Source organism: Trematomus bernacchii, unplaced genomic scaffold (assembly GCF_902827165.1).
Source record: "Trematomus bernacchii unplaced genomic scaffold, fTreBer1.1, whole genome shotgun sequence".
NCBI classification, from domain to species: domain Eukaryota; kingdom Metazoa; phylum Chordata; class Actinopteri; order Perciformes; family Nototheniidae; genus Trematomus; species Trematomus bernacchii.
The window spans coordinates 8626330-8651660 of NW_022988050.1; the positions used below are offsets into that span (position 1 = coordinate 8626330).

Consider the following 25331-nt stretch of genomic DNA (forward strand, 5'->3'; position numbering starts at 1 on the left):
TCACTCTGAAAAAACTGTACAGACACGATTTAAAAGTGTTAATTACAGCAAAGACTGCGGAGCGTTTAGAATGTTTAAACACATTTCTCATTTACCAAGATCTGTAACAACGGATATGTAAATTATCTCCAAGTATGTGCACTTTATCACTTTATCTGACATAAAATATTGAATTAAACACCAGCAAAATACCATCTCTCCTGTTTTTTAAGAAGGTAAATATTATTTTTTATTATGTTTCTAAAAATAGGCCCACAAGTATGTTATCAAATAGTTACGGGGAAACTCCAGAAGCAAGAAGTCACGACGTGGGCACAACACCTAATCCTGCCTTGTTAATTGGTTTACAGCTAGCAGTCAGCTCCATCTGTTTATGTCTGAAAAGAGCTCTCAAGAGCCACAGCTTACAGGAGGGAAATGAAAAACAAATCACTTTACACGCAGAGAAGGTAAAGAAACTTCACATCCAGGCGGCAGAATATATGTGGCAGCCATGGAGAAGTGCTAACAAATAAGGATTAGCTGCTGATTGTTCTGAGTAATTCTCTCCACTGTTTGTTCACGCTTGTTAGCTACAAATGCCAATAATGGATGTGATAAGAATTCAGGAACATTCATGTCTGTCAGCTGGCCAGTACACTTCCTGGTGTCACATGCATGCCAGGGCTGTTGGTTTATGCGCATGTCTGCTGCCTCAGTCTGAATGACTGTCTGTCAGTCAGGAGCTTCTTACTCCTGGATTAGTGCAGACCACAGTGTTCTGAAAGCAGCAGCAGAAATGAGCGTTACTGTCGAGGAGAGGGGCCGGCCCAACACCCTGGACTACAGAGTGTATTTCAGTAAGAACAGCTTTTTTATACATCTAGTATTTGTGTTGTTGAAAACATTTAGTGTAATAGTTGCCAGTTATCTGGAAACTATTATGGCTGCATTGGCCAGTAGAGCTTTATGAAGAGATCTGGCCATTTGTAGCTCATCAGAATTTGTATTTCTGCTAAAAATGCATTACTGTTTTCCTTAGAAAACTCTGAGGGAAAATACATCTCTCCCTTCCATGACATACCCATCTACGCAAATGAAGCAGAGGTGAGCATCCAGTGTCAAACTTAATGCTGCAGGTTTTTATTTTAAAAAGTAGAGCTGTATTTGTAGCATTTGTATTATAGAACTGTGTTGCTGGGGCTGTACTGTAGCCTTTAAATGTTTATTAAATCAACTTGTGTTGCAAGTCAAATGTTGTACACTCACCATTTGTAGTTTAAAAGTATCGTTATACCCCAGATTACCAAAATGAGTCATATTGAGATTTTACAATTAAACTTTTATTCTGAATTAGTAGTAAGTAGTAATCAGTAATGGCCAGATGGCTTCCCAGTACCACCTGGGGGCCATAATCAGTGTGCTACCTTAAATGACCTCAGGTAACTTTAGTTCAGGCAGACATTGGGGCCTTGTTGAAAAAAAAGGTCACTTTGCCAATACCTATAATCACAATTATGTAGGCCTTACATAACTATCAAAATGGCATTGAAATGAATTTAAAACATTTAGAAGGATTTGTCCTGATGTAACAGTACTTCTTATAATCCTGCAGAATATCTTCCATGCTGTTGTGGAGGTTCCAAGATGGACAAATGCAAAGATGGAGGTATGCATATTTGCAAATGGGTACACTTAAGTTGATGAATAGTCCCTCCTAATACTTTGTTGTCGTTGTGGAACTAATATTAAATGTTCTCTATTTTTTTTTTTTTTTTTTATCAGATTGCCACCAAAGATCCTCTTAATCCACTGAAACAAGATATAAAGAAGGGGAATCTCCGTTATGTAGCAAATGTGTTCCCTCACAAAGGCTACATCTGGAACTATGGAGCTATTCCTCAGGTAACTAAGATGATGTTCAGACAACAGGAAAACCGACCATATCCCCGCTCTTCTAACCTGAGCTTTCTTTGATCACAGACATGGGAAGATCCCAAGCACAAGGACAGCGACACAGGATGCTGTGGAGACAACGATCCTATTGACATATGTGACATAGGAAATAAGGTACAACTGTCATTAGGGGCTTTGAAGAGACAGAGTTATATTGAACCGTTTGTAGCGTTTCTTATTAAGAGTGCCTTTGATTCTCAGGTGTGCTCTCAAGGAGAAATTATCAAAGTGAAAGTGTTGGGAACTCTGGCTTTGATCGATGAGGGCGAAACAGACTGGAAGGTCATTGTGATCAATACTGAGGACCCCGAGTCTGCAGACTTTAACGGTATGAACAACCAACAATTAAAGAAGGACATATGCAGTTTAATAAGGTTTTCTGAATATTCAGAGTTTTGCTTCATTATCGATTTGTTGCAGATATTGATGATGTAAGACGACTTAAGCCTGGATACCTGGAGGCAACTTTTGATTGGTTCAAAAGATACAAAGTCCCAGATGGGAAGCCTGAAAACCAGTTTGCTTTCAACGGGGAGTTCAAGGACAGGGTACGCCTTTTTAAGTTGTCACAGTACTTATGCTGTATTTTAAAACTGTTATAAATGTTTTTTTAATTTAAATGACTGATATAACAGTATGTTCTTTAAATACATGTAACAGTATTTCTGTATCAGGTGTGCTCAAATTAATAAGAAACTTACAACCGAAAACAAATTTACAAACGTAAAACATTTTCAGAGGCAAATTTGTTATGAAATGTTTTTTTCTATAGCCTAACCTCTTCGATTACACACATCCATTTTACTTGTACCCATTATATTGAAGGGGTAGGGGGAAATGATGTCTATTGATTGTTATGAGAAAAAAAATGTTTTCCAGGACTTTGCCATTAAAACAATCAAGGACACCCATGAGTTTTGGAAGGCACTGATTTCTAAGAATTCCAGCGCTGGAGAGTTAAACTGGTGAGTGCTTAACGCAGACAGTCTATGAAGTAGAGCTACAATGAATAGCCTAAACGACCAATCCATCAACCGGAACATTTTGACAATCTGTTGATCTTTAAAGTAGCAGCAAATCTCTCTCTGTTGAACACCTTTTTACTACAGATAAAGTAATGATTTTGTGATTGTATAACCTTCTGTAAATAATTCCTTTCTTTTTATTCCTTGAATCAGCACGAACACCGGTGTCTCAGATAGTCCGTTCTGCTGCTCTGCTGGGGATGCAGAGGCTGTGGTTAAATCTGTAAGTTTGTTGTCATTTTCAAATGTATACAACCTCCTTTCGTTACTGACATTCTAATATAAATATGATAAACAAAATACCCACAAATACTTAAACGCTTGCCAATTTTTGAAAATATGGTCACCATTTGATTTCTTGAAAAAAAAAAAAAAAAAAGAACTCTAAAAACACACCCAAAATGATTTCACAAATGTATCCAAAATTGTTTTTATCCATTTCTCAAAATAACACTCTTTGATGACTACTTTATTTTACAGGCATGTGCTTTTGGAACTGAAGATCCCATTCCAAGTTCAGGTGGGTGATTGTACATTTATTTGTTTTATTGCAGATACTCTATGTTTTAACTTGATGGAAATCGCATACATTTCTTTTATTTATTTTTTCCAGTCGACCAATGGTTCTACTATGAGAACTAAGAGGACACTTCTGAGCAGAAACCATCATTCCTTACTTCACTTCTTTCTTCATCTGATTTCAACACAACAGAGCAGCGCGGTAACTGGATGGATTGAATTTATGTTTCATGTCACATTTTCTTGCTTTTTTGTTCACACACTTATATTTCTGATGCTGTCAAAAAAGCTTTGTGTGTTTGTAACTCAATATCTAGTTTCAAGCTTGACACAATAAACCATAATAAATCCCACTATATTGTCTATTTTATTTTGTATTTATTGCGCCTCCTACATATTGTCGATGTCACCATGATGTACGGTTACCTACAGAATAAGGATGTACAATACATAGTAGCAATAAGTCATGCTCTGCTTGTGATTGTTGAAAAAAAAACAAAAACACAATACTGCCTGCTGGCAATTCCAGTAGTCAGTGATCCAACATGTAAAAGCCCCTTAACAGTATAAATACATGTTTTTGTAAGTCTGTGGCTGTAAGTGGATACGCACCATGGGGTGCTTCTGTAGGTTGCAATTAAACACTACACTTCAATAAGCACTAGAGACCTTAGTTGTGTTAATAACTATGGCAACAACAGCTCAAAGTGTTACAGCCAGTATTTAAACTAATACCTGAAATCATACCTGCTGTGATTGCCTGATGGTCTTTTTAATTTCCTACCCGAGATCAAAGTTTTCAGTTCTAAATGTACCTAAAAGTAAAATGTGGTTCAATGCTGGAATGGAGCCTTTCTGAGAATTACATTATATGTTACTACTTGTTAGTGTGGTGCTAACAATGACCTCCAATTCAACTGACAACAGTAAAATCCTGATTTGTGAATGCATGAGTATAATATATAATAATATAAAAGTTACAGGGGTTGTTTCTGCATCTAGTACTTGTAATACTTTAGGTAGATTTTGCTCATACTTACTTTCAAACAAGCAGCATTTTCATTTCACTTTTTTTAACAGTAGGCTTATTTATTTTTATTTATTTTTTACAGTGTGGTATTAAAATGTTGTTCTTATGTAAAGGTTTCATGCCTGGCTCATCCAGTAATCTTCAGGAATGACTACAATACAACATTACTAATAAACACAATATAAGTATTAAGAATATTTATTTGGATTCCTGCTCATTCAGGCTTTCCTTGGTATTAAAGAGGACAAACCAGCCAAAAAAAGCTGTTAAAAACTAAATATATATTAGTCTCTACAAATCAGAATCAAAGGAAGGAAATTAATAGATTGGCAGGAAATAAGCGGCAAGACATTTGCGTGCCATTCAAAAATATAGTTGGTGTTATTAGAAATCTGAGAGGATAAAGAAAAGAGGATCAATGACAATCATGAATAGGTAAAGAAAAGGACAATATCATCTGTGCCTTATAAAACGTATTGTAATATTAGCTTATAGATACATTTCAAACTGGTTTTGGTGATCAGTAGGCCTACCAAGTACCAGAAACATTAGAACATGTATCTTTGTTAAAGGAAAAACCATGGATGTATAATAGGGAAAAACACACCAGAGAGCATGCTGGACACTGTAGGAGTTACCTGACACCAGGAGATGGCAGAAACCCAAAACTAAGGTTGCAAACAACCGCATATACACCACAGAAGAAGAGGAAGAAGAAGAATCAGAAGCGGAACTCTGACTGTTTCCAAGGAGACCACCAATACTACGGTCAGTACTGAGGGGTAAGTCAGCTAACGTTAGAGTAAAATAACATTATTTAGATGTTAACACACAATACAACATATTGTGCGCTTGACATCAGTTCGCTGTGGCTCTGCGAGGAGTCTCTAGTGCCCTGAACGGCAACCTGGCCCACATGAGAACAGACCGGAGGTTTAACGTTAAGCTAACACGCTAATGGCTACCGAGCTAAAAAGCGTCAATACCGTGCACACTGAAACAAGCTAAATACAAACACACATGTCTTTAACTCATTCAGTGTTCAGGGTAGTTAGGACATTACACTGTTGCTGGTTGTAAATGCCATTTTATAATATAGTGGAAAGTGTCGCTGTTAAATAATGTAGGTTATCGTTAGCTAACTTGGATGTCGATAACGGTGATAATGTACACAGGTGCACATGCTTAGTTTGATCTGAACGATATATGAAGTCATGTGAATATTACATTTTGCCTATGTGAGTGCAGCTTTGGTGTCGTCATATAACGTTATCTCGACCAGGATATCAAAGCACCTGTGTGATGTAATGGTGTGGGGAAAACATACCTTTCTCATGGCAGACATGTTGACTTGTTCTACCAGGAAGAACACAGGTGGGACCGGCCTACCTAAATAGAGCACTGTCCTAATTAATGTGATCAATCACACCTGTGCCTTTTTCTGCTGTCACAGGACAAAATAATATATCTGTATACTAACTACTAACATACAATACACTGTGTTTTATGCTCAAAATAATTTTAGAAAACCTCACAATATTGGGTTTTTAATACAGCATCACAAACTATGCACTCAAGAATTAGCTACCAAAATCAATAAATACCTCAATGATAAAGTGTAAACATAGATCTAACTTTTTTTGGAGTGTTATGCGATTCTAATCTGACTTTTTTCTTGTTTCAGTCGAACACTGTCAAGATGTCGTTTTTATTTGACTGGATCTACAGGGGGTTTAGTAATGTTTTACAGTTCTTAGGTAAGTACTGTCTGCAGTTTTGCCAACGTTTACAATTGGTGGTAAAGTGCAAAGTACAGTAAGGGCTTGATCAATATAACCCTAAATCATAAACCAATGTTATCTATAACCATGAGGCTTTCTTTCTAAAATGCTGCTTTCAGGGTAGTGTTGAATTTCATTGATTACATTTGTGGGTCATTTCTTCCAGGTCTGTACAAAAAGTCTGGGAAGCTGGTTTTCCTGGGCCTGGACAATGCTGGCAAAACAACGCTCCTACACATGTTGAAAGATGACCGGCTTGGCCAACACGTGCCAACCCTGCATCCAAGTAAGGAGACATTCAGATAGTAGTGAGCCATGTGACAATGTTGTATAATGAGTAATTTACAGCCATTTTGTTCTCACTATGCAGTCCCAAACAATCACTGTAATAAAATCTTTATCTCCTTTTTCTTAAAGCTTCTGAAGAGCTGTCAATTGGTGGGATGACATTTACTACATTCGATCTAGGTGGACATGTACAAGGTGAGATCTTTAAACTCTTTTGGCAATGATCACTCACTAGAAATAATACTATTTGACCTCTCCAACCGATTTTGGTGGAATATAACATCAAACCGTAAAGCTGGAGGTTTTCTGATAGTCATTTAAGATTAATTGTAGGGTGAACTTGTATATGTTGTAGTCCCAGCTCTTAACTATATGAATGTGAGGTAGTGGAAATATAAAATAATACCAGTTATTGTCAGTTAAAGAGCAAATGTTGTTGCCTTAACTATCAATAATCTGTACGGCCATTAGAAACAATTGGGAGTAAACAGAAGCAAGTTGACCAATCACAGTTCTCATGGCTGCCACAGGGTGTCTCTAGCCCCTGCAGCTCTGATATTTTGAGGGTTTCAAACCTGCTCTGATGGAATCACTGAACCTAAAATAAAGCACATGTTGAACCAGTGCTGCAGAGAACATACATACAAAAAAGAATGTTCTTACCTATTAGATTATGATATTGATGAATACATTATTTTACAAGGTTAATCACTGTTTCTGATGTTACAGTAAAATTGTAAACCAATAGTTTCCTTGTATCGTAGTCAAGATAGAAATATATAAAAATCATAAAAAAGACCTTCTGTGTGTGTTAATTTACTCAAAGCTATTCACTTTATAACCCTCATGCACTTTATAAAGATTGTGTCACTTTAAGATGGTACACAGAGGCAATACAAGGACACAGCTCAATTCCACCAGTTTATAATGAAATTGCTGCATTACAAGCTGTGAAGGGCATTCACTCACGTATTCAATTGCTGCAAGGAGAGTTATTTCACAAACAGTTTTCTCTTTGCTGACAGCTCGAAGAGTGTGGAAGAACTACCTGCCGGCTGTGAATGGAGTCGTCTTTCTTGTCGACTGTGCGGATCACGACAGGCTCTCAGAATCTAAGACTGAGCTTGATGTGAGATTTAACTTCACGGTTCCAAGCTGTTTTCCACCTGACTGTCTGCTAACTGTTCACTGACGTTGATTGTGCTGCTCTCTTTTCTCCAGGCTCTTCTCGGAGACGAAACCATCTCCAGTGCACCAGTGTTGGTGCTGGGGAACAAAATCGACCGCCCTGAAGCCATCAGTGAGGGAGCACTGAGAGGGGCTTTTGCTCTTGATGGTCAGGTTACTGGAAAGGTAGGCGTGTCATAGATTTTAATTCGCAGAAATCCTATGATCTCTCTGTATCCTGATGGACGTCTTCCTCCTTTATGTGTGTCTCCACAGGGAAGTGTCTCTATGAAGGAGCTGAACGCGCGGCCGCTGGAGATTTTCATGTGCAGTGTGTTGAAGAGACAAGGCTACGGGGAAGGTTTCAGATGGTTATCACAGTACATCGACTGACACGCAGCACTGAAGCTTAACCAGGAGGGATTTTCTTGACACATTTTTTTCACAAAGCACGACAAAGACTTTGTGTCTTTGCCAGTGTCAATCAGACCACATCCCAAATGTAGATCATGTTAAAAGCTTATTCTTTATAATACTTTATTCAGGATTTAAAGGTTTCTATGCAAAAACTTTTAAAAGTGGCTCACGGTGAACTGTCCCACCTGTGTTGTTATTAATGTGAGTTGTCTAACTCTATGGCATGTTAATTAGGTTACATCCAGCAGACATACATTATGCAAGAATGTAGATACAAACACATTAATGTTGCATTTTTAATGAGGAATAGACCAACAGATCAAATGGTATTTATTGTGATTGATATTAAGGACTCAGTGGTGATTGAGTTTGGTAGATTAATGCTCATCTGCTATCAGATTAAGATGGTTGTGTTTAGAATCTAAAATACATAACTAAATTTAGCAGAAGTCGTTTTAGGATGTTTCAACTAATGATATGCAGCCACTGCCTTCAAAGCACATAGCCAAAGATGTATGCTAATAACTTTGGGATAAGCAGGGAGAGAGATTGGACTTCAACAAAAGATATCTTCCCCGCTGAGCACTGAGCCAAAATAACATCAAATCCCCCAAAAGCAGAAGAGACAGCCCATGCCATAAATGAAGGCAAGGATGATGAATAAACAGAGTCAAACTGAACGGCTCACTGATGAGTGTGATGTGAAAATGTGCTTCTCACTTTCACTGTCTCTATGGAAATAGCTCGTTTATTTTTTGCATCTTTTCCTAAACGTGTTCACCCAGAGGGACGCTACATGTTGAAGGCAGCTAATTTGAAATGTGTTAGTCGGACTGAGATAAGTCTTCATTATCTTTGACTCGAAGATAAAACGTTCACACCGAGCTTTTATGACGTTCAGTGGCTACTCTTGCTTTAATATATGATTAAGTCTGTCATGACATATTGCTTTAAAAATGTCTGGAAGCAATAAAGTAGAATGATTAAGTGTACTGTCGCAGAGACAATCTTACTCCTCCTGTATTTGAGAGTAGGAAAGTTATTCTGAGCCCATTAATTGTAACGATTTATTATTATTTTGTATTTATTCCTTTTAATCCACAGCCTGAGCAATCTGCATGTAATCAGCATGTAGGTGGTTCAGCAGTGCTGCAGGTAATGCACTTTTTGACTATCTGAAAAGATATGAGAGTGCATTTGCAAACGTGCTAAATTAATATTCTTATTCTGGATGTTTGAGTCTTTGTAAACATGGATACACCTTTACAACACCCTGTGTAAATGTGTATCCACATGAAAAGCTGGAAATGGATTATGTGGAACAAACGTTTGATTCGCATTAACTGTTTCCTGCATCATGTTTACAGAGTAACGTTTTGAATGATCTGCTTATTTATTTACGCAGGGATGTTTGTGACTAAGATAATAAGAACAACCTTTTTGTTTACAGGGAATCTTTAATGTGTATAGAATGCATGTAAACAAACAGCTTTCCATTTGAACAGTGTTCTGTACCCGTTGCTATACTCCTGTAAATGATGTATAATACAGATGTAAATGTTTGTACAGTAGCTGCATATTAGCCGACACTAACAAAGCACTGGATTTATTTATAGCAGATTAATTAAAAATTATATTTGCTGCAATTATCTGTGCAAATAGTTTGAATGACATAATGCATACATGCATATATAATAAGGAGTGGTTTACATGTTGTAATAAAACAGACCTTGTTTTGGATTCATCTGGCCATGTGTCATTTTGTATTATAACCCCAATTAAACCCCTGTGGTTAACACTTGTTAAGATATGTGTATTTTCATTTAAAGGTCCCCTATTATTATCTTTGTCAACAATATATTATAGGTCTCAGATATATACAAAACATGTCTCTGAGGTGTTTGGCTCAAAATACCAAACAGATCATTGTAGCATCCCATAAACCCCTCTGTTTCAGCCCTGTTTCAAAAGTGCTGATATTGGGTGTTTCTCAATCGCGAGTAAAGCTGCTTCAGAGCCACTATTTCAAGCATACTACGTCATCGAGTGCCGCCGAAGCACTGTTCCAATCTCCAGCATACTTGGAAATCTACCGAGCCCGGCGTACTCCGTTTGGAGAAATATCGAGGCTGCACATGAGTAGACTTCGCGGTCTTAAAATCCCCACAATGCTTTGCGCACGGACCAATTTCCCCAAATCTGTGGCGGAAGATGTAAGGCGGGGCCTCTCATATGACGCACACCTGCACACTTGCTAGCGTGTTCCACTCTTTGTTTTCCGAATGGCAGGAAGTATTCTTGCCTCGCTTCTGAAGCAAGATGCTCGGCAGACATGTGCTACCAAGCAAGCGTACTCGCGATTGAGAAACACCCTCTGTGTCTGTAGCTTTAAATGCTAATGAGCTGCTGCTGGCCACGCCCCTCTGCCAAGTGATTGGTTTGAAAAAACACAGAACATTTTGCTTTAGGAGGAGATTCAGGAGATAAGGTGGGCGGGTGTTACCTTGGTTGGTTATTGGCTTTGGTTGCACAAGCCAAAAAATAAATTCTGACATCACAAAGGGGCCAAAATCTGATCAGCTCATTTTCAGACAGGTTTTATAGAAATGGATCAGGACAAAAAGAGAGAATATTTTTTCCTGAAATGTTCCCTATCTCTCAACACAGAGATGTTTATGTATAAAAGACATGAAAAAGTGGATTTTGCATAATAGGTGACCTTTAAGTTCCACCTTATAGTCACTCTTTAGCGCTAACACTTTGTTACAGAGACTATAAAGATAATTCATCCGTTTCACCTTTTCATGTTTAATCTGTCACAGAATGCATTTAATCAGGTTTTTCTTTTGACTAAAATGTCATCGTGTAAACTACTCTCTCCAAAGGACAACCATAAACACAGAATAATTATGTTGGTATATTGGTTAAAATAGCAAGAAAAACTAAAACATTTGATAGATACTGATACATTCCAGTTCTATGTTACTGATACATGTTTGTTTTTTTGTTTTTTTCAAGTTGACATTAAAGTACAAAAATATGTTAACATTGACTGTGATTAAACGTTAAATACATATGTAAAGTCAAAGTCAGGATGGCTCTTCAGTAATGTTGGAGTAATTTGTAATTGAGATGTTTTTGGATACTCATGTAATGCAATCATGTCTTTTTGGCTAAAATGTTACTTTCATTCTTAGTCGTTGATGCTTTTATCTCCAGGCTTAATTATAATTTGTTTTATTGCAATATCAACCAACAGCAGTTATCGCAGAGGGCTGCTTCCAGGCTTTTAACACCCTCCATGAGAAGTGACCTCATTACTCAAAATCCCTGCTGTCCTTCACTGGCTTCCTGTCAGTGTAGAAATTACTTTTAGGCTCTTACTGCTGGAAATATCCCCAGGACCTTTACTGTGACTGTACGATTGCACTTGGGTAAACTGGCACATATCCATTCTTTGCAGATTTGATCATCCACATGCCCTCTGACAGTGTTGTCTTTCACATCGTGGTCATTACGTGGGATGCTTTCTGGCAGCCACTCTGCTGTCATTTGGTCTTCTAGCATGAGGTGGCAGCTGAGCTCCAGAGTATCTCCAGCAAATACCTCCATCTGCTTGTTAAAGAGTCAACTGAGAGGAAGCTGCAACTTCTTGTTTTTATTCCACTGCAGGCTTCATGATTGTACATGATGTAATCATATTTAATAGCAGGCTGTAATTGGACTTAGCTGTGATAAGCTTCAGTATTTAGTTATTGCTTCACACACCAGGTTGCAGACCCAAAGGTCATAATGAAGTAGTTTTGTTCTCTAAAATAATCATAATTACACAACTAGCTTGGGATTTATAGGCATGGCTGGGGAGCGTTACTGCAAATGGAATCAGTTTTAGCACCCTAGCTGAATTTGAGTGGATCTGCTGAGGTGATATATATATATATCCCCTCCTGACCCAAAAACATATTGATTACATTTCCAGTGTTTCTTCTTTATAGGATCATTGCAAAGATATTTGTCCTTAAATAAAGAGGAAGGCAAAGGAGCCACAAAGTCAACGTAATTTCTCTCCGGGTGACAATAGTAGGAACAGATCGAGGTCAACATACATTTTGGCTCCAGTGCCTTTATTAGTAAAGTGCTCAGCCTAGAAGTACATTCTTATTTACTAACATGCAATACTAAAAACAACCAAATGTCTGGTCTATCAATAGCATGAATGAAGACATGGCAACAATATTCTCATAGAAAAAAAGTACAATGTGAATTCAAGTATACACACATAACTTCAAGTAATGCACACATTTTTTTATATAATTATATATATATATATATAAACACAAAATACAGTTTTGTCAAGTTGCAAAATCATAATAAACATAGTTGTGGCACATTCTTTGACATGACTTCAGCGACTAGTGGTTTCTATTGTAGGTGCAGTTTGGGCCATTTAAGTACATTCTACAGGTTCTCAATCAAAGTAAACCAACTTGAAATGTAGGTCCTGTGTAGGTGAGTGTATCCACTTAATTCCTAAAGCATGTACGTTTTAAAAACTGCTATGAGCTATGGAGCATCTTTATCATAAATGGAAACCATAGTAACCGTAAACCCTCTAAGCTCGCTTCACAGATCATTTCCAATGGACTAATATACAGAATCAGCCTTGACATACATCACATTGCATTAAACGGCTTTTACGGAATAGTTTGACATTTTGGGAAATACGCTTTTATACGATCTATTTAGAGAGAGATGAAAAGATCAATACAACTCTGTCTGGACACTCATCCACAACCAGGAAACACCAGCTGCAATAATGATTGGCCTCTTAAGGGCAGCCGAAACAAATGAACACAACAGTGACGTTTGATCCACAAAAGACTGAACCGAGGAGAAAGCGATAACCTGGCTCTGTTTTAAGGTAATCAAATGTGCTTGCTTAATCTTAATCTCCATTATTAACTTTGATTCATCTGGTTTGTTTCATCTGTACATAAACTGTAAAAACAATATACATTTGTATATTCACAATGTAGTTATTGTATGAAATAAACCACTGAGATATAAGATTAGTGGGCTTTAGAAGTTCTGGCTGGTCTGTTTTGTTTGTTAAAATGAGGTAACCGTTTCCCTCTATTCCCAGTCTTTATGCTAAGCTAATCTTGGCATCTCATTGCTTTAACTTCAAATACAGAAGGCTAGCGAGGCAAGAAGCTTTTCCTAAAACTCTCGACAAGAAAGCAAACAAGCATTCCCCCAAAATGTCAGTCTTATCCTTTAAAGTCTGATCTCTAGTTGTTCTAGTGGGACGGCAGCTCTAATAACCAAGCAATTGTTCACACATTACAAAATGACTGGTAATCTCTATGCATAGATGGCGGTCGGACAGAGAGGATTTCTGATGGGCTTTAGCTACCTATGGTGCAGGAGTCAGTGGGTCCTGCTTTGAAGGACGGCAACACAAAATGCTCTGTTGCTCAAAAAAACAGAGACAAGAGAATGAAGCAATTACACATATCTAAGACAACAACTGGTCATCGTCTCATCCCTGGACCTGCCGAGCACCACATATCCCACCGGGATGAAACACAACTCCATGCCTCCCCTCGTCCAATCCCAAAATCTTTATCTGCGAGGAGAGAGCCGTCCCTGCAGAGTTTCAGGCCAGCGGCGGTGACTCGGCTCTCTGCGTGGGGTCACACAGTTCTACCAGATGTATCCTCCGTCGTCAGCCTCGCCCTCCTCCTCTTCCTCCTCTTCCGCCTCCTCTCCGGTGTCATCTACCTCCTTCTCCTCTTCATCCTCCCATCCCACTCCACTTCCAACATCTCCAGAATATCCTGCCACTTCATCTGGAAAATGATTAATACACGAGGAATCACTTTGTATTTCTGCTAACAACATTTCTTCTGGAGCTGAGAAATGAAGCCAAAACCTGCAGTTCACCTAATGGCCACTGGAAGCTGGCTCAAAAGTGAGTCAATTCCTATACCCCCATGTTAAAAACCCAACTTTACAGCAGAATAAGAAAAGACAGTTTTGGTTTTTAGCCTTTAGCTATCTTCCCTCTTTACGACAATTGCACATGAGGTACATTTTTATACAACTAACCCATTTTCACCCAGGCCTGTCTCGGCTTCTCCCACACTCCACCTCTTTGCACATGTTTGGATTAGCTGGGAGATAGGCCTATCTTTATTATTTAGATAAGGAAGCGTAAGGCATGTGAGTGCTATTATAAAGAACAATGAACCTTGATTTAAAGGTTGTAAAAGAGGGACTTTTTCGTGAGTGACAGGTGCTAAAACAGAGCGTTTCATACAAAGGATGAATACAGGTATGTATGATAGAAAAAAAATTGCTTTTCCAACAATAAGGCAGGGTTAAGGCAGGTACAATGTTCTAGTAAAAAAAAAATGCAAGTATAGACCTTAAAATGTGCCTTATATGTACCCTTTAAAAAAGGAATACCTGAAACACAATACATTGGAAACTAGATTACATCTCACAGCACTTCTAACTAAATATTCATGTTTTTAAGAAAATATAACTGCAGGGTCTCAATTACAGACAGAACACAACTTTGAGAATAGGAGACGTCATGCTGGTTACACTGTGAAAATATCTGTTTGCCTCTCTTACCACAGTCTGGGTTGCCATGGATTCTGGTGCCCATCATCTCTCCACCATGCTGGTCCACACACCAGCACTCCCCTCGGCTCTGGTCACACTGCACTTTCCTGTAGTAGCCGTCCTCGTCGCAGCTGGGAATGTACATCCCTACACACACACACACACATACACACACACACGCCTTGTTGTTAAATATTTATACTCTCAGCTCACAAAGCTGCCTCATGCTGATGCCTGAGATGAGCCAGCATAAACTAGAATGCCAGCACGCCTTAGTGAACCTGTGATAAAACCATCAGTCAGGATAGATATTTGGCAGAGAATACCGGGGAGACAGAGGAAGCGTCCCTGTTTGTTTTACACAGGCATGCATATGCTGCTGGATGTGATTTCATTCAGCGTGTTGGTGTTTCCTTATGCTGCCAGAGTGGCGTGTAAAAATGTCGTGACAGCCTCGCTGACAGAGCGCCACTGTTCCAGAATCCCTCAGGAGACTCTTGTCAAACGCAAAGAGAAGTTCTCTAACAAGCTCCTTCCACTACCGTGAAAACTGGAAGAAACACAAGCACTGAGACGAGTGGGCCTTGGGGATGGAGGAATATATCTCTGGTTTTCAAGCTGAAGAGTGAAAACAGATGTGTGGCATGCTGGGTAGACACAGGTTTCTCAGAGAGCCAAACGGGAGTTAGCCTCGGTCTTTCCTAAAGCCGGCGCTGCCCTCTAATCCCCCCCCCCCCCCCCCCCCCGGCCTGATTAGGACCTAATCCGGGGCGTGCGCTTGTGATCTATTAAATGAGCCTCCTCCAGCTTCTCGCTTGCTGCTCCAGGCCGTGTTACGTAACCCAAAGACGCAGAGCGAGTGCGGGGGCACACGCCGGCTTGATGTTGCACTTTAAGGCTAACACTATGTCATTGTGTGGCTTTGAAGGGATCTGAAGCGAGTCCAAAAGGTGTTCCTACGCAAATGCGCTGTGTAACAATGAAATACATTTTAATCTTGCAGTGTTAAATTGATAGATGAAAAACGTACCAGGCTTCTTCTTCGCCGCCTCCTGCACTTGGATCCTCTCCAGCTCTGCGAGGCATGGCGGCTCTGTGAGAATTGAACACAAGAAAGTGATGACAGGCAATCACATAAACTGCTATCCCAAAACTTTATCTCAGTCAATGATCTTTATAATTGCACTTTTTTTTGTGCCCGTATTGATTTGTTTAAGAAGTCTTATATTTCCTTCCCTCTGAGCCTGATCGATCGCGGGGAGCTTTGGTGAAAGAACATATGGATGTAGCCAGAGAATAACAGGGAAATGAGCTGAACCTCAAGAAGAGAGATACAAATAGAAACTGAGAGACACTTTATATTGACCCACAAGGCGATAAATCTTGCCCAGTATTTGTACATTTCACAGCATTTTTATTGTGTTTGCAGAAAACTCACACTCATATCTCCGAGACGTCAAGGGGAAGGCTTGTTAAAGTGTAATCATTTCTATACATGTAGCGCGACGTACTGTTCCAAGTCATTATCATAAAGCCATTATCACTTAATGGTTTATAAATACCACCAGCAAGTAATGAAAAATGGATTAGGCAGTCAGTGTAATCTATTGCATGCAGGTTAAATGCCTGATCAATGGAGAGATCCGTGTGCAAATGAGGTTACTGCCGGAGATATCCTGCATTTGTTCAGTAAAGGTCAAGCGGTGCAGATGCTGCACATTCGCCAGCTGAAAAAGCCCTGTGAGTGCAGGTATTATCCAGAGACGCCTCACAATTTTACAGCATGAACTGCGCATGAAATGTCAGGGACAGGGCTTCAAAAGTAAGCTTTAATTTCTAAGAGAGGATTCAAAAGAACACCATGTTTTTTTAGATTAATTCTATGATAATTTTGCCTGACATTTCTTTTAACCCAGTTCACCATGTAACCCAGGCGTTCAGCTTCTATACAGCTAACAAATGTAACACGCTTTTCATTTAAAGGTAGGGTAGGTAAGTTTGAGAAACCGGCTCGAGATACACTCTTTGTTATATTCCATGGAATGCTCTTAACATCCCGATAGCAATGAATATCTTAAGTGCTTTGACAAAAAATCCATACAAAAATGTCATCTGTGGAAGCCGTAGTACTGTAAAAAGTACGACCAATCATTTTAGCCGGCCCGGCTAAAATAACTGGATGGCCTACCTGCCTGTCAGCCTTCCATCTGTGCACAAACTTATCTCGTGCCCTCTTTGGTCATGTGCGCGTTCGTGTGTGTTGGAGGAGGGGCTCTATAAGGAAGTGGCAGATTTTCTCCGGTTGTGTATTTTCAAATTCTAGCGCACTCGAGCCGGTTTCTCAAACTTACCTACCCTACCTTTAATACTTCTAACCATCATTGAATCAAACCAGAATTTTTACAACCATGTAGAATAAGTTTAGATCTGGGTATATTATTTCATGAAAGGTCACAAAGTACTAGTACAGAGGTTGAACATAACATCTCCAAAACCCAGTCAGATGATTGTTCAAACCTGATGCTGAACACGCATTTATAAAAAACGTATTTTCCATGTGATACGGTGCATTAGGAAAGCCGAAGTGTGTGTGTGTGTGTGTGTGTGTGTGTGTGTGTGTGTGTGTGTGTGTGTGTGTGTGTGTGTGTGTGTGTGTGTGTGTGTGTGTGTGTGTGTGTGTGTGTGTGTGTGTGTGTGTGTGTGTGTGTGTGTGCCTGCCTCTTCAAATCACATCCAATCAGCTGAATTTGCCACAGGTGGGATCAAATCAAGGTGTAATAACATTTTGAAGACAATCAGGGGAAATTAGAGGCACCTGAGCTAGATTTCCAAAGGGTCTGATTACTCATATCAATGTGATATTTCTCTTTTGAAAATGTTTAAAATGCTGCTTCTACACTGTCGTTATGGGGATTTGAGAGCAGGTAGATGAAGGATCACATTTAATTAAAGACTGCAACATGACAAAAGGCGAAAGATGTAAACCTCGATTAACCTAGATTTTGATGGACTTTTTGTTTCCAATCTTTAATAAAATAATAAACAAACAACAAAACTATCTAGCAATAATACATAGGCCTACTTCACGCTCTTTCAAATATATACACAGACTAGGCGGTTGGGGGATAAATAAATAATAGTAATCGAAATTAAATAGGTAAAGAAAACAAGATGACATGGAAAGAAAAGGGTTATGATTCAGTAATGGCCTAGGGGAGTTTGTGTTCAAACTAAAATTCATAAAATACTTTCTGAGTGCACTGCAGTTGCTTCCGTGTGCCGCATCTTGCAGAGAGGAAAAACAATACTTTCTGTTGAACCAAAAAATCAATTGCCAGGGAAACCAGAAGGGGGTTGATTGAAAGGAACAGCGTGCCTGATGTGAACTAAATGATGCTTTGTTATTGGACTTATGTGCCGATCAGGGACTGACTGTCCACAGGGAACACCGTGTTCAGGCACAGTTACAAAAACCTGGTACCAGAACGGCTGAGGCCAAAGATCAATGATGGACGGAACAAGAGCTGTGAGACTTTCTGGCCCAGGGGAGAGACAATACGATGGGACTATGTGCGTTCAGTGAGGCTGCGAAGAAGGACTTTACATTTTGAGAAGGATTCTGGCAGACTTTCAGATGACTCAGATAAAGGAGGACTTGCCCAGCAGGAGGGGAGAGCTGCTGATCGTGTCTGGGAATAATGTCAGACCTTGATATGCGCAGGTGGAAAATAGACAGAATGGATAGCATAAGTTTGTAGACACTGCCGAAGGTTGAAGAGAAAACCTTTGAAGATGTTGCTTAGGCCTAAAAAAAAATCCTGCTTTGTTCTAATAGCCTGTAGCCTGTCAGAATAAAGAAATACTTCTTTCTTGCAGAGAGGAGTTTGATAAAAGATTGATCACACATTCACATCTGAGTGATAAATACGGAGGCATAAGAGATAGGGGGAGACAGCTCACTTGCTCTCTCCAAAAAAAAAAAAAAAAATCCAATGTAGCTCCCTTGTTTAAGCCTCTAACAACAATAAATGTAAAATGGCAGCTTGTGTGTTAAGGAGAAGTAAAGTGCTGAAACTATTTTGAAGTTGTACTTTTGAATTTCAGACAAAATAGCTCCTTCAATACTGCTTCCAGGCTTTATGCTAAGCAAACAGCATCCTGATTCTAGCCTTATACTTAGTTCTCTCTGGTGTCGAGCTTCAAGATGAATATACTTGTTTGTTTATCCCCTTTCACAGCAGCAATTGCAGGTGATCATTGCATCCTCTCTATTTCCCTGTGATATAACCTTGCTATTCTTTCACCCAACCCAAAAAGACTCTGGGGAGATCCCTTCACTTACTTTCTCTCCAGAAGCAGAGGCACCACTCCGCCGTAGAGACCTTCCCATCCTTGTAGCTGTCGCAGGAGTTGAAGAAGGGTCGGATGCAGACCTCGTATTTGTCCAGGTTAATAGCGGCCAGCTCAGCCTGGTCCAGATACAAGTCGCTGTTGGTGTCCAGCCTGGAGAACATCCAGCCAATGGAGTCCTTGCAACTGGCCACAAGGCTCTTATCCAGCACTGTAAGAAACCATTTTCCAAGCTTTTTAAAGGTCCCCTATTATACTGTTTTTCATCAATATATTATAGGTCTCAGATATATACAAATCATGTCTCTGAAGTGTTTGGCTCCAAATACCAAACAGATCATGCATTGTAGCATCCCACAAACCCCTCTGTTTCAGCCCCGTTTCAAAAGTGCTGATTCTCTGTCTGTTACTTTAGATGAAAATAAGGAGCCACTCCCCACGCCCCTCTGAGAGATATTTGGTTAACAATAACACAATGGTGCTCTACGAGGAGATTCAGGTGATAAGGTGGGGGGTGTTACCTTGGTTGGTGATTGGCTAATGGTTACACAAGCCAAAAATCCTTATGACATCATAAAGTGGCCAAAATCTGATCAGCTCATTTTCAAACAGGTTTTTATATAAATGGATCAGGGCAAAAAGTGAGCGAACCTTTTTCCTGAAACTTTCAGAATCTCTTTACACAGACATGAAAAAGTGGATTTTGCATAATAGGTGACCTTTAAGTTGTTTCTGTTTGTACTACATCTATTTGCATGGGCAATTGAGTTGTAATTCTGAGTATGAAGCCGCTTTGTGAGTTTCTAACCTGAAGCAGTGCCAGCTCTGAGCTTGCCAGAGTTATTCTGCTTTGCGTTTCCATGCAGGAGTTGGAACCAGTCTCTCAGGCGGTCGCCCAGGTCTGCCAGGTCCTGGCCGGTGCAGCTCGCTGAGGGAGCAAAATAAAAAAGGAAATCCCAGCATTCAAAACTTTGCCAGACATTTAACAGCAATCTGACTCACCTTCCCTACAGAGAGGCTTCCTACTGCTCTTACTGAATCAAAGGCACAGCGCTCCCTCACTGTAAAGCTGTCAAAGTGTAATGTTCCTGCTGTCATTTTTAAGTGTATGATCTGCCACTCAAATAAAACATTATTTCGCAATTAACTCATCAGCGGGAAATGCTGTTTTCCCGATAGAAATCCACTTGCAGTCTGTATTCCAGGCTACAGATGAAAAACAAGAGTAACATTTCACCCTTTGATCAATTGGCATTTTTATGTGCCCGAGAGCTTGGACAATCAATGCTGTTTGACTGCAATGATAGATAGTGTACACTCTAAATAATTAATCACCACATGATTGAAAGAGCAGTTTAACCACATGGGAGATGTTTGGCTAACAGTAATCTCTGAAATTGGTGAGTATTGATCCAAACATGCAGCACTGGGTTGATCCGACTGACGGTATGCTGTGTGTTGGCTTGTTAAAGTTTATCCATAAGGAGATGAACCAGTTTGTGTTTAAAGGGGGTCTCACATACCATAGGAACAACAAGGAATAACAAGAAAATACATTGAAGTAATGGAGAATTAAACAAAATAATTCTAAATGATCCTTAACATTTTTATTAAAAGTACATTGACTTATAGGCCACAAAGAGGCTGTGAATAAATCTTTGCCAAGCTAAAATGTAATATACAGGAAAAACAGTGTATTGTACGCAGTGGTGAAAAGTCACTAAGTATCATACTTAAGAATGATTTGGACATACTTGTACTTTACTTGAGTATTTACATTTTATGCGACATATACTTCTACTCCACCACATTTATTTACCACTCTATTTACTTTTTACATATTAAAAAACACTATATGCTTATTTGTAATGTAGTACTTTACCACATATAGATCATGTAATTTTTAACAGCTCCACATTGACAGACTAGAAGATTGAAATGCTTGTACAAGTGATAAAACAGAGCCATTCTGCATACTTTTACTTTTGGTACTTTAAGTACATTTGGATCATAATAATACTTCTGTTCTAACTGAAAAGGGTCATTGTGAGAATGAGAATGAGTACTTTAACATTTTGTATTTTAATTACATTTTGACACTAAAACGTTTGTACTTCTACTCAAGTAAACAACTTAAGTACTACAGGATCCGAGTACTTTATCCACCTCTGATTGTAAGAGTAGCATAGCATCATCTGAAAAGTGTACAATTTAACCTTAAAAGATGTGTATTTTTTCTTACTCTGGATAAAAGAGATGACAGGGATACAGGCAGTGAGGTGTGAAGCCCTAAAATAACGATGCATATTTATAAGAGGTAAGGAAAAGGTCACTTGCCACGTTTTGCGTCGATATTGGTGAGGGTGACGGAGGCAGTGGCACAGGGGCAGAACCCAGAGCACATGATGCTCAGCTCTTTGCCGGCGAGGCAGGCCTGCTGCTCCAACTTACACTGTGAAGAGAACCAGAGAGATGCAGTTCAAATATTTATGAAGGTGACAAGAGGGATTGCTCATTCAGATGAGACGCTGCACTCAGGGAAAGGCTGCAAGAATGAGCTGTCATTTCTTCAGCGTTTTCTCCTGCAAGGTCAAAATTAAAAACTATACATAAATCAATAAGGAGTCCTGGCAGCGGACAGCGTACGATGATGCAGCTCAAAACAACGTTAGTCATTAATCATGCGGCCATGTTGAGCTGGTGAGCGTCCTCCTGTGAACAGTGATGAAGTGTGCCGCCCCGCTGCGTCCACGTATATGTCAGCGCAGCAGGAAACAGCTCCTGACTGGACTCCTCTCATTATTTAAAACGATGACACAGGCGCTTTATTTTCAGGGTTTTAATGGTGGCCGAATCTAGTAATAAAGCAGAAGTAAAATGACCCAAGTAAAATGTAAAAGTGAGATTCCAGTGCAGAATCATTTCTATTACCTCAGAGGCGTAGTTGTGTCCATCCGAGCCACATACAGGTGAGGAGGCAGTAACTGGACAAGGCTTGCAGCTGCTTTCAGAAGCCTCCTGCTGGCCCGACTGTTTGACTCTGAATGTGACAGGAAAAAAGGAAAAGTTACACAAAACACAGAAAAGATAACAAATCTATTTTTACCTCAAGAAGGAAGATAGATATATTTTCTAAGGTTTTTAGGATATCTGTCATGTGGATGCCACTCGAATACAATGGAGGTCAATGGGATTTTGTGTCAGGAATGGGGAATATTAGGACTCAAATGCAGTTAAAAAGGGAAGCGGGTTTCAAAACAAAAGCGAGCTTTATTTAAACAAAGCTGTTGGCATGAAAAAACAAGACAAAAAAACGTTAATCATAAACAGGTAGCATGAGGTAAGTGACAAACATGGAGAGTGAGAAAATACAACGAACTGACATGGAGCACAGGGGGAAGACAAGACTAGGTAAGGGTGTTTCTCAATCGCGAGTAAAGCTGCTGCAGAGCCACTATTTCAAGCATACTACGTCATTGAGTGCCGCCGAAGTACTGTTCCAATCTCCAGCATACTTGGAAATCTACCGAGCCCGGCGTACTCCGTTCCTGTTTACCATTTTAAACACCTTATATAAGCGTGTTAGCATTCTAACTTTGTTAATTGGCAACACAAAGTAAAGCTCCAGCTCATGGGAGGGTCATTACCTTATTGCAGGTATTTGGTCATCAACCAAAAATATTGGACATATTAACCTGTTAACCCCTGAGCCTGTTTTTCAGGTCTCAACAAATGACTATAACTTCACTTCTAAAAGGGGTAAATTAATAATCTTTTTTCTCAAAGCAATGATAAACCTGTGAGTTGGATGTAGAAAAGTCAGAATCAATATAGAACCTTTTTATTTGAAAGTAAATTCAGATTGAACATAGTAAAAAAGTGTAAATGATAGTGTCCGTCCAAAAAGAAAACACATTACTTATAGTGAAAACCACCCTTTAATGATGGGATAGTAGACTAAAAGCTTTAGGAATCAAAACTATAACATATAATAAGTACCCTGTATCAAGATTGATGTAAAACAAGTGATATTTTACCTTTTTAGAGAGATTTAGAAAAAGAAAAAAAACACTTCTGGGGTCATTTGGGTGCATTTTCCATATCTCTGGCCCCCCTCGGTCGATTTTGATGATTGACACATCTTTTGAACCGTTAGAGCCAATAGAATCGAGAGGGAAGTTCCTAAAATCCATCTAAACATTACCCATTGGTGAATGAGTGATGCGTAGCCAGAATGCCCAAAACCGGAAACTGGGTTGTAGCTCTAATAGTGCTAATAACAGCTAATATGAAATCTCCGGTTTTTACAAAAATGGAATGATGGATTATCAGTAATCATTTCAAAGTGACACAGACACATTGGATTAACCTTCAGCAGCGTGTTTATCTTTTTAAAGCCATTGAACACAACTTTTGATCAGAAAATCAGCAAAGGTAAGACTATTTTCCGTTTTTGCTCCGTAAAGCTACGTTGTGTGATGTTGCTAGCTGATATCTTGTTTGTGCAGATCCGATAAGTAATAAAGTATTTCTACCATGAGTTCTGTGTTCATATTGTCAGTTAGCTGAGTTTCTTCCCGTTAAGTGGGTATGACACATTAATAGGTTGTTAAATGTTAAGAAGCCCTGAGACACAGTTTCGTGAAAACAGGATAAAATGGAAAACTCAGGGATCACCAGTGGCAAACTATCCAAAACTGTTCAAGACATTTAGCCAAACAAAAATTACTGACACAGTTATATGTCTCCACCAACCTGTCAGGATGCAGGAAAATGTTATCACTTCATCCTTCTACTCTTTTAGATAGTGGTGTGAAATTGTATAATCAGCATATGAATCATTGGGTTCTGGGACAAAATACAAGGTCACAGTGATCTCCAATGAAGTCCAAGTGGATGTTTGTGAAATTCTTTAAATGGTGTAACATGAGATCGCCTTAACGGCAAGGCTTAAAAAACTCAAAGAACATCTTGACTTCAAACTTGTTTTTTTCCTTGTTATAAAAACCAAACCCAAAACTAGCCTTGGCACTGAAGCACTGAACATGCTGTTGGTTGCTTGTTTGAGAGGGATAAACTTCCATTACCGTTTTCCTGTCCAGTTAAAATTGACGTATTGTAAGTTGCTTTCTACAAAATAACCTGGAAAATAAATTAAATGCAACAGGAAACTGTTTGGGGAAGACCATTTTTTCAATGAATGCTTTCACTGTAATGGGATGGCAAAAGGCACCTCAGAGGCTTATATCTACCATGTTGGGTAAATAAAACCAGAATTGACTTCTTGCCTCTGCTTGGTAAAATCCCCTTGCTTGCTTTCTTATCGCACGGTGATTGACTTGATGTTCAATGAGCATTACGCTCCGCAGTACCACGTCGGAGGCTGTGCTACATAATGATGCCGGGATGGTTTAGTGTGGTTGCGTTCCTGCTTATTACCCATTATTCCACACAGTGTCTCTCATCTCTGGAGGGACTCTGTAAATGAAGCACTTTATTGGAAAAGATAAATGCCTGTTGCAGCAGATAGTCTTTGAAGGTAGTAATAATTCACTCCATTAATTCTTTTCAGACTGCAGCCCTGCTCATTTGTTTTCCAGTCGAAGTGGAATAAATGAAGTGAAGGAATAGATAGATTATTTTCAGTGAGTTTCAACACAGAAAACTGAAAGGGAAAGAGCATTTGAATTACTGAAGATTAGGTGTACCTTTTGAAATACCAAAAGCTTTTTCTGGATAACTTTTGACAACCTCTCCTCTAAAGCTGGCCTATTATCAACATGGGTAGCTTAGTAAAGTATTTAGGGGGTCAAGCACACATTGCATTTCACATGTATGTGCTGTTTCTTAGTGACAATAGAGTGGAGCAGGTAATTAAAACAGTAAAAACACTGATCAAAGCAGTTTCACAAATAAAGTCTGTGCTTTTCAATGCTGCTGGCCGCGAGCCAAGTTGTGACTAAAGTCTGCTCAGCTTGTGTCTCTGATAACTTACAAGATCAAGTAGTTCAGGAGGTTTTAAGAGACAAATGTTGATATTGTTAGTCAAACTGATAACAAAAACGAATGTGCGTTTCTGCTACGCTGTTCGGCTGCAGCAACCCTTTGCTCAGATTGTTACTCGATAATATAAGATCCAGACTTCCAATGATTCAAATCTTTCATTCTGTTAAAGTATATATTTAA

General features: G+C 39.2%; 3 protein-coding genes across 4 annotated transcripts in view; 2 read left to right on the plus strand and 1 right to left on the minus strand.

The window, feature by feature from the left end:
* The first annotated feature begins 693 nt into the window (after positions 1-693).
* Positions 694-3828, plus strand: ppa1a (inorganic pyrophosphatase 1a). Its single transcript, XM_034119160.1, has 11 exons — positions 694-839; positions 1022-1086; positions 1595-1648; positions 1765-1884; positions 1963-2049; positions 2137-2263; positions 2356-2483; positions 2815-2900; positions 3114-3183; positions 3441-3480; positions 3574-3828. Exons 1-11 carry the CDS (start codon positions 704-706, stop codon positions 3600-3602), a joined length of 942 nt encoding a protein of 313 aa, XP_033975051.1. The 5' UTR covers positions 694-703; the 3' UTR covers positions 3603-3828.
* A 1327-nt stretch (positions 3829-5155) lies between these two features.
* sar1aa (secretion associated, Ras related GTPase 1Aa) lies at positions 5156-9909 on the plus strand. Of its 2 annotated transcripts, none has more exons than XM_034119162.1 (7): positions 5156-5277; positions 6194-6266; positions 6457-6576; positions 6708-6773; positions 7604-7707; positions 7800-7931; positions 8022-9909. In XM_034119162.1, exons 2-7 carry the CDS (start codon positions 6209-6211, stop codon positions 8136-8138), a joined length of 597 nt encoding a protein of 198 aa, XP_033975053.1. In that variant the 5' UTR covers positions 5156-5277; positions 6194-6208; the 3' UTR covers positions 8139-9909. The 2 variants fall into 2 exon arrangements, with proteins under 2 accessions (XP_033975053.1, XP_033975052.1); XM_034119161.1 differs by having other exon boundaries at positions 5212-5291.
* Positions 9910-12259: 2350 nt separating this feature from the next.
* The window catches only part of LOC117473308 (testican-2-like), a 40168-nt gene continuing 27096 nt past the window's right edge, over positions 12260-25331 (minus strand). The window contains exons 5-11 of the mRNA XM_034118847.1: positions 22077-22185; positions 21483-21597; positions 19954-20073; positions 19138-19356; positions 15826-15888; positions 14805-14942; positions 12260-14014 (exon numbers count right to left, since the gene is read on the minus strand). Of these exons, the coding sequence (XP_033974738.1) occupies positions 13869-14014; positions 14805-14942; positions 15826-15888; positions 19138-19356; positions 19954-20073; positions 21483-21597; positions 22077-22185 (910 nt within the window). The 3' untranslated portion in view covers positions 12260-13868. The remainder of the gene's footprint in view (positions 14015-14804; positions 14943-15825; positions 15889-19137; positions 19357-19953; positions 20074-21482; positions 21598-22076; positions 22186-25331) is intronic.